This window comes from Rhinatrema bivittatum, chromosome 9, assembly GCF_901001135.1.
Source record: "Rhinatrema bivittatum chromosome 9, aRhiBiv1.1, whole genome shotgun sequence".
Taxonomy (NCBI): Eukaryota; Metazoa; Chordata; class Amphibia; order Gymnophiona; family Rhinatrematidae; genus Rhinatrema; species Rhinatrema bivittatum.
The window spans coordinates 36,820,176-36,833,357 of record NC_042623.1 but is presented as its reverse complement, the minus strand read 5'-3'; the positions used below and the strand labels follow the sequence as shown (position 1 = coordinate 36,833,357).

The following is a 13,182-nucleotide window of genomic DNA, read 5'->3' as shown; positions in this document are numbered from 1 at the left end:
TTCTATAAACATAAAAGTGCTAGGTTGATAAACTGGATGTAAAGAAGGGGACCGGTTTTGAAAGGCAAATTATCAAGAAGATAATTATAAAGCAGTAGCCAAAGAAACTCAAAAGGCCATTTCGCCATCAATCTACACAGTCCTGTTTTTCCACAGATCAGTGATTAAATAGATGGTTAGCATGGCTCTTAATCCTCAACCATTTCATTTTTCCTAACTCTTCTCAGTTACTAGCTTTGCAGGATGCCCACCACATTTCTACAGTTAATTTTAAAAATCTTCTTTGCTGGTATTTTGGCAAAGTCTTACCTACAGATTTAGTCCGGGACATTCCTCTGGGCAGCGGGATGTGGGGCTTTTCAGTCCCTGTAAGGTATCCTGCATGTGCTGGCATTCCCTGGCGCTCAAACAGTGACTAGAATAGAGAAAAAATAAAGAAAACAGTGGCTCTTACCCAGATACCAACCTGATTAGAAAGGAAAAATAAAACAGCAGTTTGAAAAAGTAACCCCAGATTAGCTACGGAGAACCAAAAGAAGTTTTGAATTGATGCAGTATGTTGTCGAGATACTGATGCATTTGAGACTAACGCTGTCACATAATGTAAATTATTCTGCCTATTTTATGTGTACAATTGTATTTGATGTTTAGATTTTCTTACCTGCTAGGAGCAAGCATTTTTATGGCTAGTGGACTATAAATCTTTAAAAAATAAATAAATAGATAAAGCCCTGTACTTTGTATTTTCCAATTATACTGAATAGTGTGAGAGGACTGGCATAACATCTAACATTTCTTGGAAAAATGTTGAAAAACGGAATAAAAAAGAAACAGATAAAAAAAGAAAAACATAAAGGGGTTACTTATAAGCTGCTGAACGGCTAGATAAGTTAGCCGGATAGACCTATCCAGCTAACTTAATCAGGATATTTAGTGGTGCGGCCACGCCGCTGAATATATCCAGCTAACTTAAGACCTGCCTGCAGTGCGGCCAGAGTTAGCCAGTTAGGTTAACCAGCTAACTCCACTCCTCCCCGGAACGCCTACTGCCCATCCCAGGAATGCCCCCAATATATCCAGCTAAATTCTAGCTGGATAAAGAGTTATTCGGTTGGAATTTAGCCAGATAAGTTGCTGAATATCGCAGCTTTTGAATACCTACCCCATAGAGCCTTATACCCTAAGATTTTCTAAAAAATATGAAATGGAGAAATCTGGATTTAGGTCCCATGATTGCAGGGTTTCAGAAGAACCCAGCTGAGGACTGGTGCGATGAGTTGGGAGGGAATATAAAACAGGAGGAAAGGTTTCTGAGTAGATTGGAATAAAGGCTCACAGTACCAGATCCCAGACTTGGCTCTGATTGAACTGGAAACCCAAAAGAACAGAAAGAAACTGCAAGGTTCTTCCATCTCCCCAAAAAAGAAATGAGTGAATTTATTTTGAAAATTGATCCCAAAGATTTCTGGCGCAATGGAATCAACTAAAATGCTCCCTTCTTTTTATATTTAATTCTTTGCTTGGATAGATCAGGTGCACAGGGTGGTAGTAGAGGAGAAAGGGTTTGTATATAAAAAGCTGACCAGAAGAATGAAGTACACTTTCTGTCAGAAAAATGGAATGGGGAAGGGTGTGAACAGGTTAATAGGGCAAATCATGTTTGAGGAATGAGGGGAATAAGGTATGTAATATTTCTTTGGGAAGGGAATGAAGAGATCAGGTGGTTTGGTTGGAGGAAAGTGGAAGGATATTTATGTGTACCATGAAAAAGAAACCCTGGGCACATTAAGGGGGAATAAAATGAAATGTTGGGGTGGAGGGTAGATGAAAAAGATACAACCAGGAACCATGGAGGGATGAGATGGAAGGGGTACTCAAATATATTAGAAGAGGGAGTAGGTGTCTGGATGCAGGGAAAGCAGACTTGTTTACCTGTAACGTGTTTTCCCAGGACAGCAGGATGTAGTCCTCACACGTGGGTGATGTCACTGGGCGGAGCCCTATCACGGAAAACATTTCTGTCAAAGTTTCTAGAACTTTTGGCTGGCACACTGAGCATGCCCAGCATGCCATAATCCCTGTAGCCACAGGGATCTCCCTTCAGTCTCGTTTGTAGCAAAAGGTGCGAGTGAAAAATAAAATAATAAAACATTTCGGACCCAACTCCGCAGGGTGGCGGGTGGGTTTCGTGAGGACTACATCCTGCTGTCCTGGGAGAACACTTGTAAGCAACTCTGCTTTCTGCCAGGACAAGCAGGATGGTAGTCCTCACATGTGGGTGATTAGCAAGCTACAGGCTGACTCATATTTAACTTGGACCAACAGCGTACAACTTGGCAACAGGCACAATAACTGGTGTACTGTTGGTAAAAATGAGGCAGCCTGAAAATCACAGCAGAATGGATGTGGAAGGAGTTGGGATTATACTGGAAATACGTTCTTCAAGATGGATTGGCCAAAGGTAGTCTTGGCGTCCTTCCTTGTCCAGGCAGTAATGTGCTGCAAATGTGTGAAGAGAGCTCCATGTTGCAGCTTTACAGATTTCAGCAATCGGTACTGAATGATAGTGTGCTACTGAGGTTGCCATGGCACTCACTGAGTGCGCCTTCACTCGTCCCTGGAGAGGAAGGCCTGCTTTCTCATAGCAGAATTCAATACAGTCTGCTAGCCAATTGGAGAGAGTTTGTTTGCCCACAGCAACTCCTGGTTTGTTTTTATCGAAAGAAACAAAGAGTTGGATGGATTTCCTATGGACTGCAGTGCAGTCTAGGTAAAATGCAAGTGCATGTTTACAGTCCAAGGTGTGTAAAACTCTCTTGCGCTGGTGAGAGTGAGGCCTTGGGAAAAATGTGGGCAAAACTATAGACTGATTCAAGTGGAAGTCAGTAACCACCTTGGGAAGGAATTTAGGGTGAGTACGGAGGACCACTCGGTCATGTAGAAACCTGGTATTGGGTGAGTATATGACAAGTGCTTGTAACTCACTAACCCTTCGAGCAGATGTAATGGCTACTAGGAAGAGAACTTTCCATGTAAGAAATTTAACATCGCAGGAGTGCAAAGGCGCAAACGGGGAGCTCATGAGTCTTGTAAGTTCTAATTTTAGGTCTCATTCAGTGACTGGTGACCGTGGAGGGGGCTTAAGTTGTAGTAGGTGCCTCATAGGTTGTAGTAGGTCCCTACTCACTAGGGGATGTGCTGTTACCAGGGTATCCCCAACTCCTTTGTGGTACGCTGATATGGCGCTCAGGTGTACCCTTACCGAAGAAGTCTGGAGACCAGAGTCTGAAAGGTGCCAGAGATAGTCTAATAGAGATTTCATTGGGGCAGGAAAAGGGGGTCTATACCTTTTTGCGTGCACCCTATCGTAAATCTATTCCACTTAGAACAATAGGATTTTCATGTGAAAGGTTTTCGTGAAGCTACAAGCACTTGAGAGACATCAGTTGAAAGGTTGAGTGGTTGCAGGATCAAGCTTTCAACATCCAGGGCAGTGAGGGATAGGGTCTGAAGGTTCGGATGGCGTAACATATTTTGGTTATGAGTTATGAGAGTGGGCGCTGCGCCCAGGCAAATGGGTCTCTGATCGAGAGGTCGAGAAGCATGGGAAACCATACTTGTTAAGGCCAATACGGGGCTATGAGTATCATTGACCCTTTGTCCTGTTGCAGCTTCACGAGAGCTTTGGCTATCACTGGTATCGGGGGATACACGTATAGGAGGCCTGTGTTACAGGGGCGAGCGAAGGCGTCCATGGCTAACTTGTTTGGTTGTCTGTGCAGGGAGCAGAATCTGTCCACTTTGTGATTCACCTTGGATGCAAGGAGGTCTATTGTTGGTTGACCCCAGCGTTGGAAGATTCTGGTTGTTACCACAGGATCCAGAGACCACGCATGGGGATGGAACTGTCAGATGAGGCGATCTGCTAGTACGTTCTGTATGCTTGCCAGATAAGTGGCCCGAAGATACACGGAGTCTGCAAGGACCCAGGCCCAGATCTGCGCGGCTTCCTGGCAGAGGAGATAAGAGCCTGTGCCTCCCTCTTTGTTCAAGTACCACATTGCAACTGTGTTGTCTGTTTTTATGAGAACAGTCTTGTGAGAAAGCAATCCTTGAATGCATATAGAGCATAACGTATAGCTCGAAGCTCTAGGAAGTTGATCTGAAACGTTGCTTCGAGCTGTGTCCAAGTACCTTGAGTTTGAAGGTTGTTCACATGAGCTCCATAACCCAAGTTGGAAGCGTCTGTGGTTAAAGTTACTTGCTGAACTGGTTGCTGAAAGGGTAGACCTGTTAGCAAGTTGGCTTTGTTCATCCACCAGAGAAGCGATAAACGTAACTGGTGGGCTACTTGAATCTGGGATGAAAGCAGTTGACTGGCTTGAAGCCACTGAGATTTCAAAGTCCATTGAGTTATTCTCATGGCCAGCCTGGCCAAAGGAGTGACGTGGACCATGGAAGCCATGTGTCTCAGCAACGTTAGGAATTGATGGGCTGAGGCTGGTACTTTTGTGCGCAGAGATGAAGCTAGTTTGGAGAGTGTGACTGCGTGGTCGTTGGGCAGGAAGGCCTTTGCGACTGTGGTGTCCAAATCTGCTCCGATGAAAGTAAGGAGGTGAGATGGAGTCAGGTGGAATTTTTGGTAGTTGATGAGAAATCCCAAAGAGTGTAGCAGATTGATAGTGAGCTTGAAAGCATCGAGAGCTCCTTGCTTGGATTGGCTCTTGATGAGCCAGTCGTCCAGGTAAGGAAGTACGCTTTTCTTGAGTAGATGGGTCGCAGCCACTGCTAGGCACTTTGTTAATACACAGGATGCCAAGGCAAATCCGAAAGGCAGGACCCGGTACTGAAAGTGTTAGTGTCCCACTAGGAAATGTAGGTACTTGCGGTGATGTGGGAATACTGGAATGTGCTGTGGGAATATTGGAATGTGAGCGTAAGCGTCTTGAAGATCCAGAGAAGACAGCCAATCTCCTTTTTGCAGAAGGGGAAGCATGGTGCCCAAGGATACCATCCTGAATGTATCTTTTCGTAGAAATTTGTTGAGATTGCGGAGGTCTAAGATGGGGCAGAGGCCACCTGATTTCTTTGGAATGAGAAAATAGTGGGAATAGAACCCTCTGCCCTGCTGTGTACAGGGCACAGGTTCCACAGCCCTGGTGCCCAGAAGGGTGGATAGTTCTGATGCTAGAAGTCTTGTGTGATCTTTCTGCATCCACAGTGGATTGGGTGGTGAATCTGGGGGTACCATGAGGAAGTTACTTTGCACATTCCTTTGCACATTCCTTTGCACATGTATTATATGTACTATAATTAGTTCTTGTTAACCACCCCTCTAAGTTAAAATGTAAAAAATAAGCAGCCCATGTATTATATTAAGCAGCTTGTTTTTATAATTAGTTATTTGCTACCTGTTCTAAGTTATACTGTAAAAATAAGCAGCCCATGTCTTATTTACTGTTCATCTGTATGTGAACCGATTGATATCTCGATCAAATGTCGGTATACAAAAACAATAAAATAAATAAATAAATAGATAAGTAAGTTTAGATGGTATCCCTGGGTTATGATGGATATCACCCATTGGTCTGTGGTAATGTTGAGTCAGTTGGTTATGAAATAGTGAATTCGACCTCCTACTAGCAAATCTGGATCTGGATTTGTGGAGCGGATGGTGTTCTCTGGATAGGCTTCAAAATCCTGAGGCTTGACCTGTTTGCGGTGGTGGCTGAGGCCTAGATGTCTTGGGCTGTCGAGGATGTGCTCTCTGAGCCGGCCTAGTTGGCCTCACATGAGATGCAGGTGGGTAGTATCTGTGTGGGAGTTAAAATGGTTTTCTAGGGTCCCTTCTAGTGATCTTCTTGCAGAAGTGCCTCGGTAGTAACTGTGGATAATTGCCGCAGGGTCTCATTAAGGTCTTTTAGTTGAGCCACTGCGTCTTGTATCTTGTCTCCGAATAGGTTTTCACCGGTACATGGCAAATCAGCAAGTTTGTCTTGGACTTCAGGTCTCAAGTCAGATGCTTTTAGCCAGGTCCACCTCCTGGCGCTGATTCCCATTGCTGATATGCGAGAAGCTGTTTCAAAGGAGTCGTAAGCAGCATGAACCTCAAGTTTCCCAGCCTTAAGGCCTTTCTGTAGCATGGCTTTGAGACTATCTTGCTGTTGTTGGGGAAGAGAGTCAGCTATTCCATGAAACTGCTTCCAGAGATTCCTTTGATACAGTGTCATGTAAAGTTGGTATGCAGCTATTCGTGACACTAGCATAGAACCCTGAAATATCTTGCAACCCAAGATATCAAGGAATTTTTGGTCTTTGCCAGGAGGTGTTGAAGAGTGTGGTCATAGTGTTCTGGCCTTGTTTTGTGCAGGCTCAACTACCACCGACTGATTGGGTAGTTGTGGTTTTTGGAATCCAGGAATATGTTGGACCAGATAAGTTGCATCTGTCCTCTTATTTACTGGCTGGACAGCTCAAGGATGATCCCAGAGACGATGTTGGAGATCCACTAGCACTTCGTATACAGGGATAGCCATGACTTCTTTTGGAGCATCAACAAATTGGAGAACTTCCAATGTTTTATGGCGCGTGTCCTCCTCTGTAATCAGATCAAAGGGGATTGTCTCTGACATCTCCTTAACAAAATTGGCAAAGGAGAGATCTTCTGGGGGAGATTTTCTCCTTTCTTAAAAAAGAGCTGGTTCTGATAAGATATCCTCCGTGGATGTGTCGGTGTCAACATCTTCCCATGTGTCAGAAAAGGTCTCTAGTCGAGATCCTGAAGGAGGGAAGAAGGTTGATGCTGTAGGACGTGTTGGCACCAATGGATCCTTCGATGGCCTTGATGGAAGATGCGTTGGCACTGATGTGGGTTTTGGCAGCACCGGAGGCATCGAGGGAAAACGAGGGCCTCTCGGTCCCGAGAGCCCTGATGGACCAGGCATCGGTTCCGGCATCGGTGAAAGGGGACTGGAGTCTGTGCCTTCGTCGTCTGAAGACCATGGAATGGTAATTGGGGCTTTCAGAGGATTTGCAGCTTGCTTTGGCATTGGTGGACCGGGTTGTGTTGGAAGGGCACCGAAGAGTGTATCGGTGCAAATATCAATGGCTCCGATGTCGGTGCCGGTATGGGGGCTGGCATCGCTAGCTGTAAATCTCGGAGAGCATCGAGCACTGGCTGGCAGATAAAACCGTCCAGTTCCTCCCTGAAAGCTGGTGTAGATATTGCAGCTACAGGGGATGGCAAGCTAGGCGCTACTGGCACCTCCACCGTTATCGGTGGGGATCATCTTGGTTTTTCGGGTAGAGAGGGTGTTAAAGGCTCCTCTACCCATGTCCTCTTCGCAAGTGGCTCGATAGCCATCGAGGCTGATACGGTGTCGGTGCCGGCACCAGGAGTAGACTCGCGTCTGTGTCGGTGTCAGTGCTTCCCTCAGTGCTCGGCCCGGTCTTTCTCCAGCACCGAGGTAGATGATACAGATGCCTTAGACGGAGTTGGTGACGGATGGTTACCGCTGCCCTGGTGCTCTCAGCGAAGTTTGATGACTAATTTCTTCGATGCTCTTGCTGATGACGATTGGGTGGATGTCGATGGTGTCAGCTTGATTTTAAACAGTGTCTCCATCTTGTCGAGGTGAGCCCGCCTACCCTTCGGAGTCATCTGGGCACAACTTGGGCAGTGAGAAACGTCATGTGATGAGCCGAGGCACAGCACACAGACATCATGTGGGTCGATAATCGACATGGTACGGGGGCATTCCAGACATTTTCGGAAACTTGTTGTCATGATGGCAGAGGTTGAGGCCCAAAAACCGTCGATGGCCTGCGGATACTGAAAAAGGTAGGGGCAGGAACCGACCGGGGACAGTGAATTTTACACACCGAGCGATGAAAAACAATATAGCAATGGGAGATCCCTATGAGGGAACTTTTTAATGAAGTAATCTTCAAGTTTTTTTCCTTGAGGAAAATTGTGTGTGAAAACTCACAGAGCTCCTAACCGCGAGGCAAACTGCGGCACGGAAAAAAAGAGACTGAAGGGAGACCTCTGTGGCTACAGAGATTATGGCATGCTGGGCATGCTCAGTGTGCCAGTCAAAAGTTCTAGAAACTTTGACAAAAAAATTTTCCGTGATAGTGCTCCGTCCAGTGACGTCACCCACATGTGAGAACTACCATCCTGCTTGTCCTGGGAGAATGCAAAACTCTCTCTATAGAAAGGATGCAACTGAAAATAGCAAGTTTTCTATCAAAGCCATGGCCTTCATAGTAGCTTTAATATGGAAAGAAATGTATGATCCATCGTATCCATTACTTGCACTGGATGCAAATTCTCAAAAGCCTTTATCTGTGTAAATATTGATTTAGCCATGTAAAAAGGATGTCTGAAAATTGTCCACCTTGCAAATGGGTAAATGTCCGCACGAGGATCAACAACACATTTACTTTTACCAGTGGGAAAAGCAGGTGGGATCAGAGGTGAGGTTAAATTGGGGAGGCAACAATATGATAGTTTTGCATTTTCAAAATTATGTGGATTGTTTTGAAAGCAAACAGTATGTGCAGAATAAGAAAGTATAAATCTCTGCATTTACTTTTTCCTTTGATGATTTTCAAAGGGAAAGTATATGCATACTCTCCCTTTGACATCTGGTGATTGATATTCAAATGGCACTTAGCTGGTTAATTAGGACTTATCCAGCTAAGTGGTGGTCACTGAATCTCCAGCTACATGCAGCGGTGGGCAGTGGGCATAACTGGGTGATGCTACTTAGCTGGACAAGTTATCCGTAATTGAGATTTAGACTTACCTGGCTAAATAGTAATTTATATGGGAATATTCAGCTGCATCTATCTGACTAGCTTAGATAAATGGCTATAGTTTGAATATCTACCCCCTGGTGCAAAGTCTGCAGGGAAAAGCACTTATTGACTTTGTAGCAATCCACATAATTTTGAAAGTTGCTCTCTTGATTATTCATGTCTCTATCTCTTGCTGTAACACAAAAATAGAAAGATGCAACATATGGTTCATTGTGTGTGTATAACCCCACTTGAGTTAAACGGGACTAATAACTCATTATGTTTACCCTGCTCACTCTAACAGAGATTGATGGGACTCAAAGTGCATTGTCTCTCTCCCTCCCACTGGAGAGACAAAAAAAATTAATGGGTCATCCAAATATAACATATTAATGCAAACTTCACTTAGCTACACATGGGTGGACAAGAAGATTAAAATTTAAAAGAGTAACAACTGATCAGCAATGAGTTGTACAGAGTTGTGAATATGAAAATGAGTTGGCAATACCACAATAATACCAAAGTGCAATACAAAAACTTATGAGTATCTTATAACTAGGAAGTTTCATCTTCATGTCTGCAGCCCCCTTCTGAGGTATTTGCATTTACTTTGTGTCAAGGGAGAGGAAACCACTCTAGAAGAAATTCAGTTTTATTGCACCTATGAGTTCAACAATCTGGGGGGGGGGGGGGGTGCCACAAACAGGCCAGGTTTTCAGGATATCTACAAAGAATACATGAAAAAGATTTGCATGCACTATCTCCATTGTATGCAAATATATCTCATGCATATTCATCGTGAATATCCTGAAAACCTGGCCTGTTTGTGGCACTTGAGGACTGGAGTTTGCTATCACTGTCTTAGAACATTGTTGGCTCAGTGATTTTCCAGCTCCTATTTGCTCTGGGGAGTCAGGTAATTCACTACTGTTTGTTCAGTCTCCTCCACTACAAGCTGCCTTTTTTTTTCAAGCTGACATCACAGCTGACATCACAGCTCAGTCTCACTGCTTGTTAAACCTTCAATGAGAAATTCTGCATAACAGCATTCAGAGCTGCAAAACAAATGGTTTTAATTAACCCATGGCAGTTCTTAGAGTCCTCTTTTCCTTAATGCCAGGGGGAATTAGAAGCTGAGCATCTCAAGCTCAGTAAAACAAGTTTTCAACACTAGTTGAAGAGCCTTGGTGGGCTGCCTCTCCAGTTTATTGCCTTGGTATAGCATAAGCTCAAGGAAATAGGAAGGCAACCTTTTGACCCGGGTCAAATATTTAAACAAAAGTACAAAATCCCCTAACTGGTGGGGCCTCACTGCTCAAGATCATATGCTCAAGTAGATCTTACATTGCCCAGGTAGATAAAGCAGGTGGAATAGCCATTCATCCAGGAAATCTTTATAACACCAGACAACTATTAAAGCTTCAGGGAAGCCAGAGTTCTAGCACCAAAACAACTGAGCAGGAATGAAATACGTTTTTAAAGAAAATAAGTGCATGGAAGGAAATCTTTTTTTTTTTTTAAATCTGCTTGAGGCACTAGAGTCCTAGACAGCAGTATCAGGTAAAAAAGGATATGTGTCTGGGTACAAGCTATGCCAAAACCTGTTGAACAGGTCCTGGGATACAGAAATTTGAGTTCAGGTGATCAGGCTCAATTTTGAAATTCTCAGTTTCAAAGCCTCATTGACATAAGTCAAAGGCCTAATAAAATATACTGTAGAGAAATAATCAACCCAGTGTGTCAGCATGAATGAATGAGGCACTTAATCCTGGATCAGTCCCAGATTCCAGGAAATTCATTCGGATGTTGGAATCTATAGTTCCTCAGGTCACTAATCAGCAGAGAACTTAACAGTACAATGTAATGCTTGCTTGCACCAAAGTTAGTAATACAATGGAAATTAACACAATGAAGCAAAACGATCAGACAATCTCAACATATTCTGAAAATCTGCTAAAGTCCACACCCACTCACATGTATTTTGAATTTCTATAACTGTAAAGGACGGAGATCTCTTTCATGTTTACAATATTAATGCCTCTGCTTGGTTTTATGGGCTTCACTGACCTCACTGTAGGAGATATCAGAGGTTTTTACCACTATATGCAACCAAATATGAATACTGACCCCACAAGAGGGATGCCTGACAAGTATACTGACAAGTATGTTTCAACAGAAAAACAAGATGAGGAGCTTTTGACCAGAATGACAAAATGTGACCAGGTTAACTGATCTGCTCGTTGATATTATCTGCTAGTTGATATTACATTGAAATCATCGGCTCAGTGTGCTGTGGCAGTCAAAAAAGCAAACAGGATGTTAGAATTCATTAGGAAGGGAATGGCAAATAAAATGGAGGATATCATAAAGCCTCTGTATCACTCCATGGTGAGACTGCACTTTGAATACTGTGTGCAATTACGGTCACTGCATCTCAAAAAAGATAGAGAAAGTACAGAGAAGCGCGACCAAAATGATAAAGGGCAAGGAACGACTCACATATGAAGAAAGGCTGATTAGGGCTGTTCAACTTGGAGAAGAGATGGATGAGGAGAGATATGACAGTGGTCTACAAAATTATGAAAGGACTTGAACGAGTAAATGTGAATCGATTATTTACTCTTTCAGATAATACAAGAACTAGGGGGCATTCCATGAAGTTAGCAAGTAGCACATTTAAAACAAATTGGAGAAAATTCTTTTTCACTCAACGCACAATTAAGCTCTAAAATAAATTGCCAGAGGATGTGGTTAAGGTAGTTAGTGTAGCTGGGTTTAAAAAAGATTTGAATAAGTCCTTGGAGGAGAAGTCCATAAACTGCTATTTATAAATAGGAAATAGCCACTGCTTGTTGCCACCATTAGTAGCATGGGATGTGTTTAATATTTAGGTACATGCCAGGTACTTGTGACTTGGACCCTTGATCTGATCCAATATGGCATACCCATATTCTTGTTTAATTAAGGGCTATAGCTTCTTTCCACAGACAATGCTGCCCAGGACAGGGACAGGTACAGATGTGAAAACAATCCAAATCTATCCAAAGACAAAAGACAGCCTATCCAAAGAGCAGTTTATCAGACAGATCAGTTCACAGAAAAGCACTGATATCACAAGACAGCTCATGAGTCAAGAGGTTACAAGGCTGAGATCAGATCCTGGTCCAGGGTTACCATGCAGCAGCAGCAATGACCCCCACCCCCTGATAGGAAAGAGGGGCAAGCAGTCTGAAATGGAGAAACGACCCCGTCTGTCCTGCTGCTTCACTATGCATGAACTTCTTACATATTCATGCTTTGCCTGTTAAAAGCAACTGGTAAGAGGGCTCATGGGGCCAGCAAAAGAAGAACCACTAACCCTTGAAGGTGACACCTGAGCCAGCAATCCCTGCCCCTCTCTGCGATAAAGCAGATGAGCTCCGATGTCCTGCACATGTAAGATGTCCTGCTGTTACCTGGCTGTTCCTTTGAACCTGTCTGTTTCTTCTCCAGGGCTCAGACCAACCTTTGCCCAGCAAGCAACTGTTGTCAAGAATACCTGCTCCCTTCAGAAGAGGCTGCCTCCTCAGAAACTGCTTCAGGGTGAAACAGAAGGTAATCTCCCAAAGTTATGGGGTTAGTTAAGTAGTTACATTTATTACTATACCCTAAGCAAGTTAAGATCTCTATATATTAAGTTTATCAATGATGCAGAGCTTTACTCAGTATAAACCAATGCTGAGCAACAAGGATTATAAAGATATGTATTGTCTATTTTATTCTAAACGCTAAACCTGAAACGTCTAACAAATAAAAGACTAATTATGTGGACAAAAAAATAGTCTTTTCTGAGCTATTCGGATTACATAAGTATAGGAGGTGATAGCGGTAATTGTCTATGGCACTGCCCATCCTGACATGTATGGGGGAAGAGGAGGAAGGTGTGCTATATCAGATTGGTTACAGAACACCCTTATATTGCTTACATCACTTCCATATGAAAGAGGTAAAAATGTAGTTTGAAAAAAGGTTTAGCTTTCCCCTTTCATGTCAGGTTCAGAGTGTATCTGGGTTTAGAAAGTATGTGAGCGACCACTCTAATTAATTTATTGACTCTTTTTCTCAGGTTTAAGTCTTTGCATTTTCTTTCTTTCTGACTCTGTTTCCAAAAACTACAATGGGTCCTACCACATGTGGACTGGACTTAAGGAGAGTTGTAGGTTTCAGGCTTATTGCATCTCAACTTCATTCATAAAAATCCATCAAACTCCACAGCAAGTAGTTTATATTAGAAGGTATATATTCTAATATAAACTACATGCTGTGAGCACAGGAAGTAAGTGAGTGAAATCTACCCCTAAATTCAGTTTTCTCATGGCTCTTACATGGTCTCCATTATAT

General features: G+C 43.3%; 1 protein-coding gene across 4 annotated transcripts in view; it reads right to left on the bottom strand.

Moving 5' to 3' along the window:
- The window catches only part of SHANK3 (SH3 and multiple ankyrin repeat domains 3), a 1,690,229-nt gene that overhangs the window by 156,915 nt on the left and 1,520,132 nt on the right, over window positions 1–13,182 (bottom strand). For all 4 annotated transcript variants that reach the window (XM_029615063.1, XM_029615061.1, XM_029615060.1 and 1 more), the window contains one exon: window positions 310–415. In XM_029615063.1, the coding sequence (XP_029470923.1) occupies window positions 310–415 (106 nt within the window). The remainder of the gene's footprint in view (window positions 1–309; window positions 416–13,182) is intronic.